The 23,141-nt window shown below is 36.5% G+C and overlaps 1 protein-coding gene and 3 pseudogenes across 1 annotated transcript; 1 reads left to right on the top strand and 3 right to left on the bottom strand.

The window, feature by feature from the left end:
- Nucleotides 1-77: 77 nt before the first annotated feature.
- LOC128190898 (uncharacterized) lies at nucleotides 78-2,099 on the top strand (annotated as a pseudogene).
- Nucleotides 2,100-5,421: 3,322 nt separating this feature from the next.
- Nucleotides 5,422-6,763, bottom strand: LOC128187625 (3-oxoacyl-[acyl-carrier-protein] synthase, mitochondrial-like; annotated as a pseudogene).
- A 4,304-nt stretch (nucleotides 6,764-11,067) lies between these two features.
- On the bottom strand, nucleotides 11,068-12,292 carry LOC128186779 (putative deoxyribonuclease TATDN2; annotated as a pseudogene).
- A 9,295-nt stretch (nucleotides 12,293-21,587) lies between these two features.
- Nucleotides 21,588-22,644, bottom strand: LOC128187624 (uncharacterized). The gene is made up of 2 exons (XM_052858034.1): nucleotides 21,980-22,644; nucleotides 21,588-21,813 (listed from the first exon to the last, which is right to left on the bottom strand). The coding sequence occupies exons 1-2, from the start codon at nucleotides 22,642-22,644 to the stop codon at nucleotides 21,588-21,590; spliced, it is 891 nt and encodes a 296-aa protein (XP_052713994.1).
- Between the last annotated feature and the right edge of the window lie 497 nt (nucleotides 22,645-23,141).

Genomic DNA, 23,141 nt, shown 5'->3' with positions numbered 1-23,141 from the left:
CTTAACAACTTTAGTTTACTATATAAAATCAGAAGTGCACGATCTTTGTAAATGCCTGTTAAAGTCTTTTGAGTTTTATGCACGCTGAAAACATCTATATTAACTCACCGGAACTTGTATTTTGGGGAGCTGTGCATTTCGTGATATTAAACGTATGCGTTTTGGTGAATTCAGATGGTATTCTTGATGATTTCGTAATTTTTGACATCTCAAATATTTTCAACCATGGCACGATTCTTAAAACCGTGAGAGTGTCTGTATTTTTATCAGTAAACGACGAAACGCAGAACCAACAACAACAGGAGAACGGTCAACAAGATGACCAAGATGAGGAAGAATCGCCCTTTATCAACAGAGAAAGCGTGAAAACAAAGCATTTAGTTTCGCACAAAATTCGAAAAAATATTTCTTATCTTATCTTTTTCCTTTTGGTCAAAGATTTTTTTTCTGAATAGTGTCCGTCGTAGAGATAACCAGTGCATTGTTCTTCTGCAGTCTGTGGTGTGTTTTCCTGTTAATGTCATCCTAGTGTTCGGTAGTACGTTTTGTCCGGTAGTATTCACTGTTTATGTGTTTTTTGTTAAATATTTGAATGTATTAATTGGCAAACTTATTTGTAAAATATCTAAATGTTGTAAAATATCCAAATGCTGTAAAATATTCAAATTGTGTAAAAGGTCAAATTGCTGTAAAAGATCAAAATGCTGTGAAAGATCATGTAAAAGATCAAAATGCCGTAATGCAGGAAAGAAACCCAGCAAAGCACTTGATGCATTTTTACAAACTGTATCTCACGTCATTACTATTTCCTATCTATTTTTGACATACAGGAACACATTCAATATATTCTTTTATGGTATGAGCTATGTTATACAGTTTTTTATATTTACTCTTTTTTTGGCAGTGCCTTATTTTTCTATTCAATCTTATATTTATATTATTTTTTTAACATCTGTAATAATTTATATCTCTAGACTCGTATTTCAATTTATAGACCTGTATAAAAGCCTTTTAGAGAAAATTTTTGACATACAAGATAAAACCAGCATACGGATCGAACATTTCGACGAAATCGTAGAAAAACACTTTCCTCTATCTAACGAAATATTTTACTTATTTGTGAAGATTATGTTTTCCTGTCTATTTTTCGCCATTATTTATGATACCATGCAGACGGTTGGCTACATCAGATTCGGAGCACAGTCGGACTTGACAACTGTCATTTCCCTTATTTTCTTATTTGAACCACCACGTCTTGAAGAGGCATTATTGATGACAGATTTTACAAGTCGTGTTCACATGAAAGAAAAAGAAATAAAAGAGGATCTTGAAAAAACTATGGAAAGAAATACTGAAGAGAATGAAACTATCAAACCAATATACCCTCCATTTTTTACAGAGAGGGAAAGGAGACTTTGTTGCATAGAGTGGTTGATAAGCCAGTGGAGAAACGTAAGACCTGGTAATTCAAACGTAGCGATCAAACATTCAGAATACCGTACGAGCAGTTGTTGTAAATATTATCCAAGGTTATTCTGGTTGCGGTGGTTCTGCATGTTTTGCTGTGGTTGTTGCAACTGTATATTCGATGGTAAAGGATATTGTGAACATTGTGTTATATTGAAAACGGGTTTCAGATCACCTGAGAATTCCACTGATGAAGATGAAGAGTCAAAAAATGGCAATGTTCAAATTACTACCTTGAAAATACCATGTGTTTGCATTGAACAGGAATTAACGGAAATTGAAAACAATGACGGGGATGACAATACAGAAGAATCACGCTTTTGAGCGGACCTATATTGGCCTCGATAAGGAATGTTTACCGACTTTAAGACCCCCACTAATAATACTTTTTGCAAAGTCGTTTTTGAAACCATATATCTTTCATTATTATCATTTTATATACCGGTATGTTCTCTAAATTTTAATATATTTTTTATATTTAGTAATGTTTTATAAATTGCATCATAATTTTAACGACTGTAAAACGTCTGAAGATTTAAGAAATGAAAGCGCTTACATTTTGCAATTAGTGTTGCTTTTTTTTCTTTTTTTAGTGTGTGTGTGTGTGTGTGTGTGTGTGTGTGTGTGTGTGTGTGTGTTTTCTATAATTCTTTTTATGTAGTGTTGTTTCAATTTTTTATACATGTACATGTATATGCATTTCTATTAAAAGTTTACTTACCTTTATGTACTTGAATTTTCTATCATCATCGCAAAGAAAGCATTTAATTTATTTTTTTTTTTTTTTTTTGCATCTTTCGTTTAATAGATTGTTTCACTTATTGTAAAAAGTAAGTTAATCACTGTTAATGTACATCCGTACGTTAACTTAAAAAAAACAGTCAAATCGTCTCCTATGGAATTTCTTTAGAGATGTAGGTTGGCACCTGAAATGCTAGTAATGTCAATCACCCCAAAACCACTTGGATATAAAGATTAGGACCTAAAATGTCCATTTATTTTATTTGTGACCCATGTTACATGCCATTTTTGGAAATTTTGGGTCCCAAACGGAAAAGATAAATTTTCTGAAATATTTGCTAAAATTTGGCATGGAAATTGATTATTTAAAGAAATCAAACAAATATTTATAGTTTGAACTATTATTTAATTATGATTTTAATATAGTACAATACAGTATAAAGTTGAACACATGTATTGACTATAAAAGTAATATCTAAGTCAAAGTTTTAAAAATCTTGCTTTACTGGTGGCTTCAAATGCCAGTATATAATGAACACAACAACAGATGTTCCAAAATTTTGAAGTAATCAAATTATAACGCAAAAACAAAAAATATTAGTGATGTCATCTTTCCAAAACTTTGCAGACAAATAGACATACATTTAAAGTCTCATTTAAAAGTAAAAAAAAAAGTAGGGCTCAAAAATTTGAGATATTGTATGGAATAAGCTAATTTTAGGTCAAAAGTTAAGTGAATTTTTTCTTAACATCTATGAAATATAAGCTAAATATGCCAAAATATATCGATAGAAATATCAAAATATTGTTCAAATATTTTTTAGAATACCATGAATATATTGTAATACACAAAATATCTAGAAGTTTGGTCTCCGCTGCAAATTAGGAAGCTAAAGTAACAGTACTCTAAAACTTTTGAGTTATGAATTTTGTTCATTTCCTTCTAAAAAACCTTCCGCCACAAATAATAGTCCCCTTCTAAGCTATGAAAAAAGGCAATTTTGTTTGAAAAATTTTATTTTAAGTTTTTTTGGCATTATAAAATATAAATATACTTTTAGAATTAATATGTGATGCAGAATTTTCAGACTAAAGGTGACCCAAAATGGCTACCCAAATCCCGAGGAGCGAACCTCTTAAACTAAAAGTTTCCGTAAGAAATAGAGGAAATAATACTCGGTAGATGTAAATATTTACTGTGGTTTCATTAATATTCAGGGGTATCAATTTTTGTGAATAAAGTGAAAATCACAGTTTCAAGGATACGTAAATTCGTGGCCAATGACCCTATCAATACAAATTATTAGTAGAAATTGAACTTCAATGAACATTTAATTTCATGGATAAACTTAACAACGAAATCCACGAACATTGGCGTTCAACGAATATTGATGAAACCATAGTACTTGTAAAATAGAACGTCAATCTTGCACTTTCTGGGGCCCCTAGACTGAAAACATATTTATACAATTTATAGATTTTAAGTATTCAGGTGAGAGCTATATACAAGTTTTATCATATTCGGACATGAATATCGTACCATACACATGAGCTTTTTTTTTCCTTTGAGAGTAAATATCTTATTAAACAAAGGAAACATAAATCGCTGCATGACTCATCTGTTTAGCAAGCACATAGTTAAAAATGAAGTTTAGATCATTACTAGCATGTGTCAATTCTCATTTAACAAAGTCTCTGTTAAACTGTGTCTTTCTTCATTTTATCTCCAAACGCGTTATTCCACTGCCAACGGGCCGACCACGTTTTCGCGTCGACATCTTGTGTACGTTCTAAAATTAGCTTGTCACATCACGTGCTTATGAATATTTTAAAGTTGGGCGTTACTGACCGACCCGATCATTAAATACATTATTTAGAATTTATATTTAATACTTTTAAATGCGTATGATTTAAACTGTAAAATTTGCAAAAAGTTTAAAACTTTTGTAGCTTAAGGGAAAAACACAAACATTTCTTTCTTTTAAAATTTCCATTTAAACGGTATATATACCTTTAAGGAATAAACATTCATTCTATGATTTGTATGGTGTTATCATCACAGTCGGGAAAGTGATCAAATCCAATAAAGCCTGAAGGGTTGTATAAAAGATTTAATAAACACTTCTCAAATCTGCTTCCCTAATCTTGACTAAATCTGGAGTATATCGTGTAAAGAAGAAAGAGGAGGTATAACAGTTCCGAAATTATAAACCCCTTTATTCCTCAAAGGCATACATACCATTTAAGATCAAAACTGTTAAAAAAAATTATTTTTCAAACAAACAAAGCAGCAGTTTACCTTTAATATTATGAAAATGCTTTAAAGCTACGTTACGTTTAAATGTGTTTTTATCACAAAATAAACCTTACTTTAGAACCCCATCTATTTAAGCCAAAAATTGTACAGTTTTTTACTCTATCTTTGCAACTTTTGGGGCGCGCTTGATTTTCCAAAAAGGTGTACACCGGGTACACTTTTGTAAATCAAGTGCAGTGGTGTAGCGTTTTAGTGTACACCGGGTGTACACTTTTGTACACCGAGTCAGGGGCATGTGTTGTTGGGTGTAGGACTGAAACCATTATGGCGGACGAATGTTATGATTGGAAACTTAACAAATGATTTTAAGTAGTATATCGGATTAGAAGTTGCAAGTAAATTGTCTTTTGTATGAAAGCCATTTAATTTGAAATGTGTTTATTTTATTGCATTCAAATAAAAAAAAGCCTTGGATTGTTGCTGAACATCAAATTTCCTGTTAAAACAGCATCCTTTTCCGCCATATATTTTCTTATCTTCCCTACACCATGTACACTAAACCCTTTAAGTGCACTTGATATACAATACAAAATGTTTACACCGGTGTGCACTGGTGCACACCAAGTTAAGCTAAATCAAGCGCGCCCGTGAAGAAGGTATTGAAATTGAAACTAAAAATGATATCAAGTAAAAGATGATTCAGAACATGATGAAGGAAAAACTACAGTGAATGCTCGCACCTCAGACATTGTCATTGAAAACAACCTGAAAATTTAAATTATACTTCGAGAAAATCTTTCATTATTACCGGTAATCTATTTATAAGTTAGAACTTGTTAGTTAGAGAGGAATGAAGGGGTTTATAATTTCGGAACTGTTATACCTCCTCTCTCTTCTTTACACGATATACACCAGATTTAGTCAAGATTAGGGAAGCAGATTTGAGAAGTGTTCATTAAATCTTTTATACAATGCTTCGGTCTTTTTTGGATTTGCAAGTACAAAGTTTAATCTTCATTTTACTGTCAATTGCAATTCAGTTGTAATTTTTAATATCATGATGCCATACATTTTGAAAATTGGAATAATAAACTATTTTTAACACTTTATAAAGTCTCTTGCATAGATCAGTTTTGCAGAAAAATAGCGAAAAGAGAACCAATGCATGTAAGTGAAACAGAGGAACAAAAACCCTTAAATTGATTTAATAAAGGTTGTAATAACAAATATCATTTTGCAGACAATTTTATGCAATGAACACAAACACCAGTATGTCATACATGTAGATAATAGACAGGATCACTAAAGGACCTTATACACAGGGTCCCATTTGTTCCACCAAATCCAAATGAATTAGTTAAAGCTGTCCTTACATCAGCATTCCATTTCCGGGACACCAATAGGACATAATTGAGTTCCACTCCAGTGTCTGGTTGGTGCAGATTGAGAGTGGGCGGGGCTCCTTCTGAGTGACAGGATAAAACAGTAATGGCTGCTTCCACACATCCTGCTGCCCCAGCATATGTCCCAGGGCCCCCTTTGTTGAGGACACTAAAGGTTTATAATCATACTTCTTAAATATCCTCCAAATTGTTTGACTCTCAGCTTTGTCACCTAACGGAGAGGAAGTAGCGTGGGGCATTGATGTACCCAATGTCTTGAAAATTAACCCCACCATCATAATTGGCTTCCATCATCCACATGTATGTACCCTGTTCATCTGCTCTCGGGGCAGTCATGTGGTGGGCATCACCTGATAAACCGTAATCTAACACAACACTTCAGCATAGATGGATGCCCCACGGTTAATGGCATGAGGCATTTCTTCCAGAATCAAGATTCCTGCTCCCTTTGACATCACAAACCCATCTCTTTCTTAAGCTTTGTCAAGCGAACGAGAAGCTTCAGCAAGGCAGTTATTGAACTTAATACTCTCAATCCAGGAAAAATGTCTTGTTAGATATGCCACTAAACATATTACGTTGTGCTTGAACATATATAGTACATACAATATAAAAAAACTAAATTTCAGTCAATCATATCTTCCAAACATCAAGACCCATGTTTAAAATTATGTTTGTGACTTTATGGGATTTCAAACACAGCTTACTATTTTTCATTCAACACATAAGGGGGAGGAACTTACTTGGGCTATTTAGCTTGGCGTAAAAATGTGTCAATAAATTAATAACACATTCCAACTAACATAATTCAATGCATTGATCTTTCTGAGCAATACCTTGTGAATCTTGCTACAGTCGGGGGAGGGGGGCTTTCCTCTGCACTGTCTGCTACCATCACATTACCACCCCCCCCCCCCCCCAAAAAAAAAAAATTGTATAAACCTGAATGCGTCCCCCACAGCATGAAGTCAGTCGTAAATGCAGTGGACACGGCATGGTTAGGACTTTAACCCCCCCCCCCCCCCCCAAAAAAAAAAATAGTGACGGTGAAAAATTGGGACCATGTGTGTCAATTCATATATAAAGAGTAGAAAGTATTAAATTCAGCACTCCAATTAATAATCCTTCAATACATTGTCAACTTTAACATTAGATTACTCCGTTTATACCAGGTATTATATATAAATATTTGAATTTGTTTACATTTGCATGCAATCATATCAAAATGAATTGGCATGAAGATATGATTCACTTCTCTCTATCCTTTGTTGAACAATCGGTCAGCTGTTGCCACACCTTATTAAGGTCAGACGACTCGTTCTTAAAATTTTGATTCAACTTTTTCAAGGAATTCGTTATTGATTTACTACTACTTTGACAAGCTTTCTTGCAAAAAATTAGATACCTTACCAGGCATTTGTGCAAAAATGCTCGAGTATGCAATTTCCTATTTTATCTTCTTGAAAATTCATTTGAATTGCTGACATAAAAAATTAATAAATAAATATACAGCACAAGTTCACTATATTGGAGCTCCACCTCGGCTGGCGCCGGGGCTTGAACTCCCGACCTCTGGAACCTACGCTGCAGTAGAGAGCGTCCACCGCTCTAACACATCGGCTCTAGATATATAATACTATTGAAATAAAATTTTAATCATTCAAAAAATGATTATAAATAATAATAGTTTTATTGGATCTCTTTATTACGAGGAGATACAAAAAAAATACTCGAGTAACGTGTCGTCTGACATTAAAGCTAAACAAAAAATGAACACAACGTGAGCTGCTTGTAACACTTTATTGAATAAATCATAGTTTGGTATACTAGTATATGAAGATGATTAATCATTAAAGATTCACACAAGAGATAAAATTGAGGTAATCTTTCAAACGATGATTCAGTTTAAGAAGAGTATTTGAAGAATACATATTTTACACAAAACCAATTCTATAAAACAAGCTAAATGTCACATTATAAAACTACATTGCATGATCACTATTATCTCTACATTTTTGTTTTTACCTTGCTTTGTTCAGTAGTATCCGTTCTTTCTAGTTGATCTTGTGTGCAAGATTTCCAGTTGGCATCAGTAAAAGCAGTCAGTGTATAAAGATCTAACCAGGGATGGGGTAATGGTAATTTGTAATGGTAATTGAGTGTAATTAATTACAAATTTTGAGGTAATTGAAAGTAATGTGTAATTGGCCAATTTTTCAATTACATGTAATGGTAATTTAATTAATTACTTTAAAAAAGGCATGTAATTCCAATTACTTTTCAATTACTTTCAATTACACACTGATGTACATATAAATATGAAGCTGTCCACTGCCCATTGTTCCCAACACTATCAATGGTACAAGATCAAGTTAGGAAGAGTAGTTAAAAAGCATTAAACTATTATTATATATATCATACTAAATATTTTTCAGAATGAATTTTTATCAGTGATTCAATATTTAATCATAAGTTTCCCAAATTTAATTAAGTACATGTATTTGATGATTTGCTTGATCTCTTTTTTTTAAATACTTATTTCCCTTCTTATTAGAAAAATAAGTGTGTCAATTATCATCGAGTTAGATTAAAACATCTCTGTTTAATTTACGAACAAAATCAGTGTTAAATAAACTATCAAGTCATGCAGCCTAAAATGCATAGAGCTCAAATGCATGGCTTCCAAGTTTTTGATGCCTAACATGTCCACAGGGTGTGTTCCCTTATTGCAAACATTTGATAATTAGGTAGAGGACAACAGGTGTGAATTGTGTTTTGATAACAATTATAGTCTGCCCTCTACCTGAGATTAACCTGTACTTTGGCACTGTATTTACAATGAAAAAAAATAGCATATAAAAATGCAAAGGAGAAAGTTTTCATTTAATAGTTTTGCATGCAGGAAATACTTGAGTTGACATGATAGGTGTAGGTTAGGGGATATGACTTTCAAATGTTTATTGAATATTAAGGTGGTATGAGACACCTCCATATTGTGACTACCGGTACCTGCGTTTTGAAATAAACAATAAAACCAAATTTATATTTTTTCTTTCCAAAAATTGTTACTTATCAAAGTAGTTAGCAAATTCTCAAAAAGTTAATTCTCAAAGTATTTTGATAATGATGAACCTTTATTCACATTATAGACATACGTCCTTAGATGTTCATGTGTTGTAAATAATTCATAGTTTTATTAAATTTTTATGAATTTCAAAATGTAATTTGTAATTTAATTAATTACATTTGAAAACTCTTGTAATGGTAATGGTAATTTAATTGAAGAATTTAAGCAAGTAATTGTAATTTAATTAATTACTTTCCATTGTAATTGACCCCATCCCTGGATCTAACAAATTAATAATTATCTGACAAATGGACATTATTATCTTGTAAGTTAACATAATTATCTGACAGAAAAAACCCAAAAAGGACACTTATTTGAAGAAAATTTATCATTCATATTATAAGTCGACTCGACACATAATGATGCTGACTTGTCAAATGCGACATCGTCTTGTCAAAAATTGATATCGACTTGGTAATTAATGATGTCGACTTAAATGATCCATATGTCGACTTGTTAGAAAATATGATTTCAACTGAGTAGTCGACATAACTATTTAACATGTTAACATAATTTTGAAAAGTCGACATCAAGATCTGAGAAGTGGTGACAAAAATATGTCACCAAAATTTTGTACACCTTTTTTCTTTAAAATATGGCTAAATTGGCCCGAAAACTATAAAATCGGATCAAGCAGCTTTGGAAACATCCATCTATATAAATATTAACTCAATCAAACTTTGAATCCCTTGTGTTGTTATGTCAAGGGGTAACGGTTTAAATAACTGAGAATCATAAATGTGCTTAAATATATAAGTTATAGTTTAGATTATAACATTAGATTTTTTTTAATAATTTTTTTCTATGTAGATATATCCGATCCATCCCCGCCCAATTGTGCCCCCAACCACCCCCTCCCCCCCCCCCCCCCGGTTTATGATTTGAACAAACCGGAGTCCTGATAATTACAGCTTTTCTGGCCTATTGGTTTTTAAAATGAGCTTTTTTAAAAAAAAAATCCCTATACATTCTTTTGTAAAAATTCGACACCCTTTTCCATTGTGGCTCAACCCTACTCCCACTGTCATGATTTAAGCAAACTTGAAACTCCCTTAGCTAAGGTTGAACCACACAAATAACGTATTTTATGGCCTACCGGTTTTTCAAAAGATCTTCAAACTTTAAGGTATTTTCTATACGTGAAATTTAACCCATACCCCCTTCCCCATTGCTGCTTAAGCCTTTCCCCGTGGATCATGATTTGAACAAACTTGAATTTGCACTTGTGAGGATGGTTTACCACAAGAAACAGCTTTTGTGGCGTGCTGGTCTTTGAAAAAAAAAAATTAAATTCACTAAATTCCAATGTAAAAAATTTCGCCCAACCCTACCCCGGGGGTCATGATTTGAACAAACCTGAATCTACACTACCTGAGGATGCTTTCAACAAGTTAACGCTTATCTGGGTTATTTGTTTTCAGAACAAGATTTTATCAAGAGTTTTCACTTAAAATTTCTAGGTAAATATCCCCCCACCTCATAGTGGTCCAACCTTATCGCTTGGTATCATGATTTGAAATAACTTAAATATACACTACCTGGGGATAATTTTACGCAAGTAACAACTTTTCAAATCAATTGGTTTTTTAGAAGATTTTTGAAAGCTATCAATATTTTTTTATTTTAGTTATAAATACATGTATCTCTCCGTGAGATAAGGCGTTGTCCTTTGTTTTAATTATGCTGGATCTTTTACCCCAAGTAATTTGTTTTCGCCAAGATTGATTAAAATTCACCCCAACGTATGTTGGTTGAAGAAACATGCATATGATCGTCCGATACTGGTGTCTGACATTGCGAAGCAGTCTCAAGAATTACTAAAAAACAACGATAACTATAAAAATTCGACTATTTTTAGTCTATGAACCTCGCTTGATCATCAAACGTTGAACTACAGTTTGATTTTTACAGGCGACCGATGACATCAACAATCTTCCTCATTGCCAAATCCACCTGGTCGCCGCTTTTTTTTTTACCGATAGAGGGTCATGTTTTAACGTAATCCACATACGGTTGGTCATCCATCAGCCGATTTGTCAAAATCGCCCTCCAAAGAACAGTCAACCCTCGTATCACCATGTGAAATACTCACCTTGGACATGACACCTTTTCCCATGTCACTAGCGATGAGAGACTTTGATCTGGACACTCTAAATTGACACTCAGTTTATCTAAGTAATCCGTTAATTGAAGTAACTCTTTATATTGTCGTGAAATATTATGTAAACATTACAAGGTACATGTATAAGGCAATAAGCCTTACCTTAGGTTAAACAAACAAGAACATGCATGGTGGATCACACAATACAAGGACAAATAGATGGATGTGAACTGGTGGGTTGAAGGAACACTAACACTTAGCTCCAGGTAAAAGGGTTAGGTTCGACCAGGGTCAGTGGTCATTTGCTTATTAAGCGGGTACTTGTATTTACATAACAATGTACATTTCATTACATACCTTCCCATTTTACATAAAAAGGCCTTTAACAATACAGAAATGTACAATTAGATCGGTAACTGAACAGCAGAAAAACAATTCTGCAGAAAGATAATATATAAGATAACTTAAACTGTCACAGAATAATATATCCTACAACATGAATGTGGCTGGTAACTTAATTGCAGTTCATCAATTCTGCAGGGACTATTAAGTTAATGGCTTAATCTTGTATAGACGATGAACATTTCTTACTGTTTCCCACAACAGGTACTTTATAGTTACTTTCAGTCTGGACGCAACTTGAGAGGCGACATCTATTATGAATACAGGGATGTTTATATATCCTCCACCGGGTTTCATGTAAGGCGAATCAGGGTTAAGGAAAACACGGTTTACAGGGACAGTTCTTAGGCCAGAAATCACACTAAAGCTCTCTACAGCACCTGTAAATCCAAAGTACACATTAGAGAAACGATCAATCCACAGCTTAACAAGTTCCTGATTTCCCGTGAAACAATGAAGATGAATAGGCTGGTCCGGATCACACATCCTCTGAAGTATATGTATACATCGGAAGTGAACATCCATTCCAATCCTATCTGAAGATATCCCACGCAGGTGAATCACCAAATCTTTGTCCTTTGCGAATAAGGGTTAGCACCTGTCGGAAAGCTTCTTCTTGGCGTCTCCAGAGTTTGACGGGAACAGTAAGGTCAAGACCAACAAGTTCAACAACGTACGGGGAACACAACACATTCTTCATATGGAGTAGAGTCTTAGAAGTCATCTCTTGGAAGTGTTTAGGATGCACACCCACAGCAACTCCCCAATGACTAACCGAACTGTCTCTGGATGGAAGCGGGTTCACTATAGACAATTACACCACCCGTGACCTCCACATCCAGTCGAGGATGGCCAATTCGTGATTCGGTATGTCGAAGTACATCCTCTACCGACTTTCCAGACCACCTTCTCCATATACGATTACAAGTGCGGTGAAGGTGAAAATGACAATAAAAGGTTTCATTTTGTATAGATTCATTGGCGTTTCTGTCATATGGCATATATTTACAGACTGGCTCTATTGAAGAGTTCACAACAGTGCCTTGACTCGCATATATACAAATGCGCCCCTCTTCCATAGATAACTCCACGGTTGACACTTGTATTCGCGTACCTTTCACATCAGAAACGGAATGACTGTCTCCTGTAACACGCCCATGCACGCAAAACTCACGCTGCTCAGGTTGCAAAGCTGACATCAGCACAACTTAACATCACCAGTGGGTTAATACAGCCGCTGAGTTGAATGGAGCCACAGTAAAACCTTTTGAAGGTTCTTCTAAGTTCTGCTGGTTACATAATCTCATAATCGACTGTATCTGGATGAAAAGTAGTTTCCTGGGGAATCTGATGTATTTGGTTGACGTAATCCACTGCTGTTAACACAAGCATCATGTCCAAGAACAATCGTAACCAAAGACTCCAGCGCTGTGAACTGTAGGTTGCATAGCTTAACTCTTCCATAGAGCGATTTGGTCTCTCGTCACTGAATATCGGTGGGACTGTTGAATATGAAGCTTGATCTTCCTATTTTTAACGATGCAGCCAGGAAATGGACACCACTGAAAGTTCACACGAGGTCTTAGAACTGTCCTTGAATTTCAGGGGATATACGAGCACGCTTGTCAGCAGTCTTGGAACAGTCATTCTGCTTGACATGTCGCAAGGGTAATCTTCGCTTCTTTGATACAACTGCGGGTGAAGACTCACTGCTCCCAACACACTCGTCCTCCTCCGTAAGAACCTTCATCGGTACACGAGTTACGGGTGACCCCGCTACTTCATGATCAATGGAGACGGGACAGTCAGTGTTAGCAATCTCCATCACAGACTCCTCGGTGTAAGAAGGCATTTTTATGCGCAACATCCAGGATTGGATTGTTTCGAAGACAAATGCAACACACATACCGAATGGAGACGATGAAGCAGTCGTGGCAGTAGAACGTGCTCTTCCTCTTGAATTGGAGCTTCGGAAAAGTGATTGGAGATTGTCTCATCCCATCTTTCAGTGCACAGAATGGTACGCGATTCATTCCTAATCTTCTCAATCAAGCGAACATCATATTCATCTCGTGCTATGCGGTATTGATCAAGGATAGCATCAAACATGTCTCTGTGAAAAGTCCCATCACGCAACTGGGCCAAGTCATGCACGAGACGAGTTGGCTCAATCAGTCTTTCTGAAGTAGTGCTTCTTCTCACATAGTTCAGGTAATGCTTTTCTCTCTCCTGGCGTAGAGATGAATTTTTTGGAGCTGGCTGATACCTATTGTAGCGTGGCATAGTAGATATATACTATATACTAAATACAAAAACACAGCACATATAGTGCAGTTAAAGTAAATCCACCCTCCTGTGACGTCATACATTTTACATAAACAATGAATTCATTAAAATTCTTGCAAGTAGATTTGTAATTTCTATGTTATCATAGGTGCACATCAAAAACTCAAATCATTGTTTACTTGGAGATATCTAATAAGCGTTTTTCATTTTTATATTCGACATAATTCAATAATGACAAAGGGAAATAACTCTTTTCTACTTTTCTCTAAGTGATATATCTAAATGCTATAATGTAAACGAGTTTTCTTTTTTTAAAATTAATTTTAGTTTTCTGGCATAGTAAGCAATAAAATTTAAATAGACAAACAAGTATCCATCCACTTATATTTAATTTTTAAACAAAAAAAGTGTGATTTTCAGATGAAAATTGCAGCCTTTGGTTTTTATTACCTGACATCTTAAATATTATGGATACATATATATTTTATTTATTTTTGGATGAAATTTAAGTCCAATAAGTTAAAAAAAGTTAAGTTTTTAACTTTGAACCCGTGATTTTATATGTACGGAGTTACCTTAAAATATATTAAACTACTAGGTATGTATATAAATGGGCAAAAAGATCAGTAGATAATTTCACAAAAAATCTTAAGGTTTTGTGTAATATTTCAACTTAAGAATATCTTACGAGAAATCTTAAGTGCTTTTCACAAACGCATTCGTAACAAGTTTCACTTAAGAATTTACTTACCAGTTATCCCTTCCCTAGCAACCACTTGAATTAACTTGATAATTCTTATAAAACAGGAGAAACATATAAATTAACCAACATTCTCATAAAAAAAGATGCAAAACTAAAATTATATACTATTTACATCGAGTGAAATTAATGTGATGTAGTAGAAATCAAAACATGACGTCACAATCACAGTATGTGTTTAGTGTGACGTAGGAAAATCTTACGAGAAAAATTAGCCGTTAAATTTTTTGGAGATTTATTTCAATATTTGTGTATTATTTTTCAACAATAACTGCTATATAATGCGAAATAACGGTATAATGCGCTATAAAACATTGAATTTTGCTGTTTTTCTTGTATATTTTACATACTTCGATTATTATTTACAGTTTTGAAATACTTACGAGAGGGTATGAGCTATCGTAAAGTCATGACAAATTTTACACGTAAGAATCTCATAAGATGTTTTGTGAAAATGAATAAAAACTTAAGTTTTCACTTACGATAAAATCAATCGTAAGATTTTTTGTGAAAAGGGCTACAGGACCTCCCTCAGTAACTAATACATATTAAATATGACATTGATATGAGACATGACCCTGGTCTTCAAAGTTTGTCCTTAAAGGGTACCTGCAGCCCAGCCGATGTTAAACATATGTTAAAGAGTTTATTAACCAAAATGTAATGCAAAAAACCGCATCGACATCGATGCAAAAATATCGGAGTAACGCCGCTTCAAAGTGGCTATTTTTACCTGCTTTGGGAAATCTAATCAAGAGAAAACAGAATTAGGCGATAACGAGGCTTCAGCGGAAGTGACGTCACGAGGTCAACAGGAGGGAAATTTCTTTACAAAGCTATACAAATTAAATTCGATTTTTCAGCCAAGATGATTGATATAGGTCTGATGTTTTGAAGTATCTAATTATTATAAGTACTGTAGATTTAGAAATTTAATTTGTATCCCTAATTATTTTATTACACTAAGATTTCTTTTTAAAGGATTTTAAAATTTGCTATTCTTGTCGCCTTTTTACCGATGGATACGATATCTTAAAACGCTTGTATAGTCAGATTTCTGTTTATTATTCATTTTTTGATTACATAATATCCTTTCACACACGAGTGATCCGAGACAATGACACAGGTAAACAGGTAAACTAACGAAGCCACTGCTCCAGACACGTGCGTGTATCTGGGGAATGTATACACATGGTACACAAGTCTGGTGAACAAAGAGAGGGTTTCACACCTCTAGACTGGTAAATTGATTTGTGTATAATTAGCTACTCAATTGTTAAAAAATAAATTAGACTGTGTAAATTCAAGCATTCGTCATCTTCGCTAGCCAAGGGTTTTCGGTCCACTTTGCTCCCCATAAACCCTTGGCGGATTTCATTACGAAAACTCGGTGATGTGGTGGCGCTATCTAGCGAGCAATTTGAGTTGCGCCCCTTGCATATTTACATTTTAATCGAATTAAACAACAGGTTATATACACTCTACGGCATTAATACAACTTGAAAACATGTTGACTACCAAATATCGGAACATAATTAACGGTGCTATTAAATACAAATTAAGTTATAAATTAGGGAAAGCACGGAATGTTTTATTCATAGTGTTTTGTAAGGACCTGTACCAGGAATGAAAAAGTCGCCGATTTATATGAAAGCTTTCATGCCATAACACCAGGTATCGTTGTCGTGAATATTGCGGACTAAAGAAATTAAATAAAACAGAGCTCACTGAACCTTTAAAAGCAATAACCATAAGCAGGAACGTATATACTAACGGGATAGGCAACTTCTACATTCGCCATGTTTACTTCCCATGCTATCACGCGAGCCTTGACAAGTTTGTAGAACTATGGTCAATCCCAGTAAAATATATAGGTTTTTCAAACGATCTGGTTAGATCATCGTTAGGGAGGCACTGTACTCGAGAACTTGTGTCTCAATTTGTTAAAAGCACCGAATGTTTTACCAAAGATCACACATGTGTTTTCTTTTAAAGTTTATATTTACAAGCACTGCGATTGGATCAGCTACTCGCAGCTGCAGCCAATCAAAAAACAGATCTTGTCACCGGGTTTTCGAAATGAAATCCGCCAAGGGTTTATGGGGAGCAAAGTGGACCGAAAACCCTTGGCTAGCGAAGATGGCATTCGTAAGCTAATACATGTGTATAGTCCGTCAATCAGTGAATCATGCATGAGACTATCAAATAGTAACACTAAAATTCGAACTAATTGCCTTTATCGTTACTTATCTTATCACTTAAATAATGACCAAATTTACAATTCAGCAATTTTTGTTATGTGATCAAGTAATTATTTCGGAAGTAATTACGTTGGTCTTAATATCTTATTTCATAAAGTACAACTTTCTTTCGAGCGCTATGGTCAGCAATTAAACGCTTTAACTCCATATAGCTTAAATTGTTATACTGACAACGAATCATTATGAAATCTGAATAAACTTGAACATTTTGTCAAAAGATGTAAATAAATGTAGTATGAAATTCCATTATCGTATTTTTTAAAGAATACGAGACAGACTTAATCATGCAGCCATCTTGGACTTTCGCCTTGATCTGTTTATAGTCCCATGTTTGTTTGTTAAGGAATGCATACTATTTTGATTGTTATTGGTCCAATATCTATATTATTGAATAATCGGGCGACATCATTTGTAATTTTATGCCTTATACATGTACGAGGAATAGATCCCGCGTTACCTTTTACGAAATACAGTGTATGTATTTATAATTTATCAATATTATTAATCAGTTAATAATATCAGGTAAAAATCATTCGAAAGAATGACAATATTGTAACAATTGCCACTTTACCTGGAAAGAAGAGAGTAAAGATAGAAATAAATTCGTTTATTTGGTTGGGTACCAGATACTGACTTCTAATGTAAACAGTACTTACATAAGAGTAACTACGGTAATTCACAAATCAACATTTAAGTATCCTGTGGCTTATAAGGGTAAATACGGTAATCTCCCAAAAATCATTTCTACAGCATTTTAGGTATGTAACAATCTCATGAACATGAATGAATATATAAAGAATGTTATTCTCTATTTGACAGATAAGTAATAAGTCTAAATTCCAGTTGAAAATGATAAAAAGAACACCAAAAATACCAACGACGGGAACATGCACCGCACATGTGCTTGGCCAAACCCAGTAACACCCCAATTAAACAATATTATTGTGTGATACCACAAAAGATGAATATAAACATTATACGCTGGATCTTAGATATACTTCTGCAACATTACAAATACATTACAAGTCTCAAAATATGTAATAATTACCTGGAAAGAAGAGAGTGAAGATAGAAATAAATTCGTTTATTTGGTTGGGTACCAGATACTGACTTCTAATGTAAAAGAGTTCCAATAACAGAGGACCAGTCAAAGCGTTACCATAAATTGGAGTTACCTCTCTTTGCTTGTACATAAAAAATGGTACCCCCCTTATCCTATGCTAACACTCGCCCCCTGAACGACAAATGTCGACCCGACATTTTACAAAAACAAAACAAAATACAACTTGACTAGATAAGAAAAAGCAGGATGTCAATACCAATGTATGACATCAAAGTAAGTATACATGATTAAACCTATTGGTTTCGAACAACATTGATAACCACTTGACCGTACTCGACTATATGTTTGTCTATACTATAAGTATAGTTATGATCCAAAAACCTACATATATTTCAAAATGAAGTAACAATTTTCACACACAGCTGGCCAAGCATTAGTGCTCCTTAACAAAATGTTAAGTAGTAGATACTAGGATTTTCATACAGTGGTTCCAACGTTTAAAAAAAATGACTAGCATTTGACAGTCATACCACACATTTATCCAACTTGTCAAACAACAATACATTTACATATAACTACTGGTGCACATGATACCTTACTGTAACCATGACTAAACTTAGTGGCATAACTGGCTATATATATACATGTGTTGTAACTTTACATGTGTAAGAACATGAACACCATCACAAGTGTCTGTAAGGAGAGTACATTGGCAACACATGTATTATAAACATCAATGCATTCTAAAGAAAAGTCCTTAGTCACAATTTACACAAACACTGGGTCAAACGACACTAGGCGTAGATATGCATTGACACTGTTCTGTACTGCACGGAATGTTGGTTGACCTAGCTTGTCGTAGGTTAGCAGTCTTGGGGGCCGGATGGTACGAGTAGGGCGAGCTGTAGCGGTGTCCTCATCATCTTCTGAATCATCATTCTCTGAAATGGAGACGAACTCTTCACTGGAAAGTCCTTGTGAATTTCCAGTCAATACAGACGTCTGTGAGGAATCCTCTGTAACATCTGCGGGTGCCTCCTGCTGTGTGTTTGATACAAACTCTTTGGCTCTAGGATCAAGCCTTGGGTCACTGCTTGTGGTTTCAGATTGATACCCCCAGCACACTTCTTCTGTATCTGAGGAGTCACTGCACAACTCTTTCTTTAACTGTTGTGTTGCCCTTCGTCTAGATTTAGACTTTGGTTTTGGTTGCTGTTTTGCAAGTACAGGTAGGTCATTACATGGTAGTAGCAGGTTACGGTGAAGTCGACGTAGCCGTCCTCCGTTTCCCTCCGTTTTGACTTCATAGACTGGCGAATCTCCTAGTCGTCGCACAACTATGTGAACTTCAGGTTCCCAATACGATCTCAGCTTCCCTGGACCACCACGTTCCAGCAGATTCCTCACGAGGACACGGTCCCCCTTAACTAAGGCAGCACTTTGGAGCTTCCGGTCATATCGGTCCTTTGCACGATGTCCAGCCTTTCCTGCTGATTTAGCTGCTATTCGATAAGCTTCCTCTAAACCCTTTTTCCACTCAGTAACATAGTCGCACTTCTTTCCTGACATCTGATCGTCAAGTCCGAAGATAAGGTCTATTGGTAATCATGGATGACGACCAAAGATGAGGTAGAAAGGTGAGTATCCTGTGCTAGTGTTTCTTGTACAGTTATAAGCATGAGTCATCTTGCTGAGATGTTTCTTCCAATTCCGCTTGTGATCTTTGGGTAGGGTTCTCAACATCCAAAGAAGTGTACGGTTCATCCTCTCCGTTTGGCCATTCCCCTGTGGATGGTATGGGGTGGTTCGAGAATGTTTCACACCTGTTAGTGCCTGCAGTCTCGAGAAGAAGCTATTCTCGAATTCCCGTCCTTGGTCATGATGCAATTTATCAGGAAATCCGAACCACGTAAAGAAATCGTTGAACATTTTCTCTGCGGCAGTGCGCCCAGATTTATTTTTGGTGGGGTAGGCAGCGGCAAACCGTGTGAAATGGTCAACCACGACCAGGATATACTCGTAACCACCACTGCACGGTTCTAAATGCAAAAAGTCAATCGACACCATCTCAAAAGGGTAAGTTGTTACTATGGGGTAAAGGGGTGCAACAGGCTTAATGTTTGGCCGTCTATACTTGATACATGGACACTTCTTCTGAATAAATTCCCCGATGTCCCATGCCATCCTCGGCCAATAAAATCTCTCTTGAGCCAGTGCCAGAACTCGGTCAGACCCTAATTGTCCCATCTTGGCATGCAGTTCATTATAAACATAATCTCTGAGTTCAGGTGGGAGAACAATTTGATATCTGGTCTCACCGGTCGACAGCTTCACAAGGCGTTTAAGTAGCCCCTGCTCGTCTACCAAAAGCTTTTTCCAGCTACGTAAAAGTTGTCTAACTTGCAGAGGGTAAAGTTTCTTTTCCTTGGCACCGGGTTGGTTCCCCTTCTTCACCAGCTTGATTACCAATGATATAGTTTCATCCTCCTCCTGCGCTGTCCGCAGAGCTTCACGGCTGACCTTGTCCCCCTCCGGTACATTCGTAACACTTTCAACAGAATCTGGTGTGGGACAAACTGGTGAAACAAATCCTTGCAGTTTATTACCGGTGCGAGCCTCCACCATTCTGACGGTAGCCTCTACCTCGTCCTTCGTTGATTCCATAGTGCACTCTGTCTGGAGAGTCGCAAAATCTAATGACATACGGCTCAGACCATCAGCATCTCTATTCTTAGGCCCTGGCTTATACTTCACAGAAAAATTGAAGTCTGCCAATTCACTTATCCACCGAAGTCGAATGACATCTAGTCTAGGCGTAGTAAGGACATAACATAAAGGGTTGTTGTCGCTGTATACCGTAAAGTGTGGTGCATAATACAAGTAGTCTCGGAAAGGATCGGCTATCGCCCACTTCATGGCTAGAAACTCCAACTTCCCTGAGTGCATGTGGTAGTTCTTCTCTGCCGGTGAAAGCGTTCTGGACGCATATGCAACCACTCGTGGTACCCCTAAATCATCCCTCTGGTAAAGTATGGCTCCAAGTCCTTCCCCGGATGCATCCTCATGCAGATCAAATGGTTTATCAAAAAGTGGATAAGCCATGACTGGTGGATTTGTGAGGGCATCTACAAGGTCACTTAACACATCCTGGTGGGCCTTAGTCCAATTTATCCTTGCTTGAAAAGATATTTGCCCATTCTTCTTAACTTTAGCCTGTGTCTTGTTCTTTGGATGCTTCACCAAGTCATACAAAATTCGTGCACGGCGTGCAAAATCTGGGATATACTTTCTGTAGAACCCTAAAAATCCAAGCAGTTTTCTTATTTCTCCAATTGAGGCAGGTCTCCTCTCCTTTAGTTCCAAGACTGCTCTTTTGTCTTCAGGATCCATCGTATACCCATTGCCCGTGGCCAAATGTCCCAAGTATCTCATTTCCTGTTTAAACAGGTGACATTTCGACGGCTTCAGTTTAACCCCCTTCTCCCGGAAACGTTGGAAAACCTGTTGTAAATGGGACAAATGATCCGTGACAGTTGCCGAGTAAACCAAGGTGTCATCCAGATAAGGCAAGCAGAACCGATCCCTTATGCCTTCCAAACAGTCGTTCATAAAGGTTTGAAAAGCTGCTGGAGCTCCCGACAGACTGAACGGAATTCGCTCCCATTCATACAGCCCCCAAGGAGTTATGAAAGCTGTAAACTTCTTGCTGTCTTCCGACATCACCCCCTGATGGTACATTTGTAAGCCTTCCCTTGGTCAAGTAGAGAGAACCATTTGCTGCCCCCAAGGCTGTCAAGTGCATCCTGGATTTTTGGGAGGGGCCGACTATCAGCTACTGACTTTTGGTTTATCTTCCTGTAGTCCACACAGAGACGTAGACTACCGTCCTTCTTCCTCACACATACCACGGACTGGCAAAGGCGGACTTCGACTTCCGGATGAACCCTTTTGACAATAGATTTTGAATATAGTCTTTCACCTCACTATACAAAGCATTCGGAATAGATCGGTAGGTTTGTCGCACTGGGGTAGGGTCTTGCATACTTATGTCCATCCTCAAATCTGGTGCAAATCGATGTCAGCCTCATCACGTGAAAATATATCAGAATACTCAAAAAGCAGCTGCTTCACTTTTTGCTGATCTTCAGTATTTAACTTGTCTGTGGGTAAAAGAACAGGTGGATCCCACTTCCCATTGTTTGTACTTTGTGTGTCCATGGTCTCCGCACTCAAAATATTGACAGAATTTACGTTCACAGATGAAGACACCGCTTCTAGAGTGCCCAAGTAAGTATTTTTCTTTAAAATCACAACAGAGTTCGTCTGGTTCTTTACTGAGACGCTAACAAAAATCATTGACCGATTATGATTGCCACTCACAGTAAGTAATGTTTCACTCATCACCAATCCACTGTCCTCTGTAACTGAAGGGGTGAACAATCCCTTCCACTGACCTCCATGGTTCCTCTTGATTCTCACATAGGCACGTATAATCCGGGAACTTTTTGGCGGTATTTCCTGTGCTGATGACTTGCTGTATACATCATGTTCTGTCTTCGTCTCTCGTAGCATCTGTGTTATTAGGTTGACTGTCCTAGGACTCACCTCCAGCAGTGCCTCCGTCAGGGCCTTGTTTACACCTTCATTTGAACTGACGTAATGACAGATAACATTATAGCCAATGATTGGTCGGACTAAAGCTGTAGAGCTGGACACAAGGAATGGAACTCTTAGGGAAGTAGAACTATGACCTAACTGGAACTCCAGTCCGTCCATCCTTCAAAGGGAATCTCATTGTTGCTAGCCGAGGTGAGTATCAAGTCACTGGACACTAAATCACTAACAGGGCGCACATCGGAGTCTGGACACCGAGTCCGGAGGAATTGACTAGACACAATGGGAACTTGTGTCCCGGTGTCCCACAAGGCTTGTACAGGTACTTTGTCTAAGTAACAAGTCACAATACATTTACTACCGATCAGATTAATTAGTTTTGATTTCACATGAGGATAAATAGTTTCTTTTGCACTTTCTGGTCTCGCAAAGTCAGAGTGAGAAATACTCGAAACACACTGGGAGCTTTTTAACTTCGGAGTCACTGTCTGCTCCCTCGGCGTGACCCCCTTCCGTTTCCCGACCTCCTCCTTTGCTTGCAGCCTGCTTTGTAGTGGTCTTCACTCCCACAGACCCAGCAATGGGTGCAGGAGAACCCAGTGTTGGACTGACGACATGCCTCACAACCCATCTGAAATCTGTCATCTGTTTCTGAGGAA

The sequence above is a fragment of the Crassostrea angulata genome, chromosome 6 (assembly GCF_025612915.1).
Source record: "Crassostrea angulata isolate pt1a10 chromosome 6, ASM2561291v2, whole genome shotgun sequence".
In the NCBI taxonomy this organism is placed as follows: domain Eukaryota; kingdom Metazoa; phylum Mollusca; class Bivalvia; order Ostreida; family Ostreidae; genus Magallana; species Magallana angulata.
Note: the sequence above shows the minus strand (reverse complement) of the source record. Positions and strands in the feature narration are given on the sequence as shown.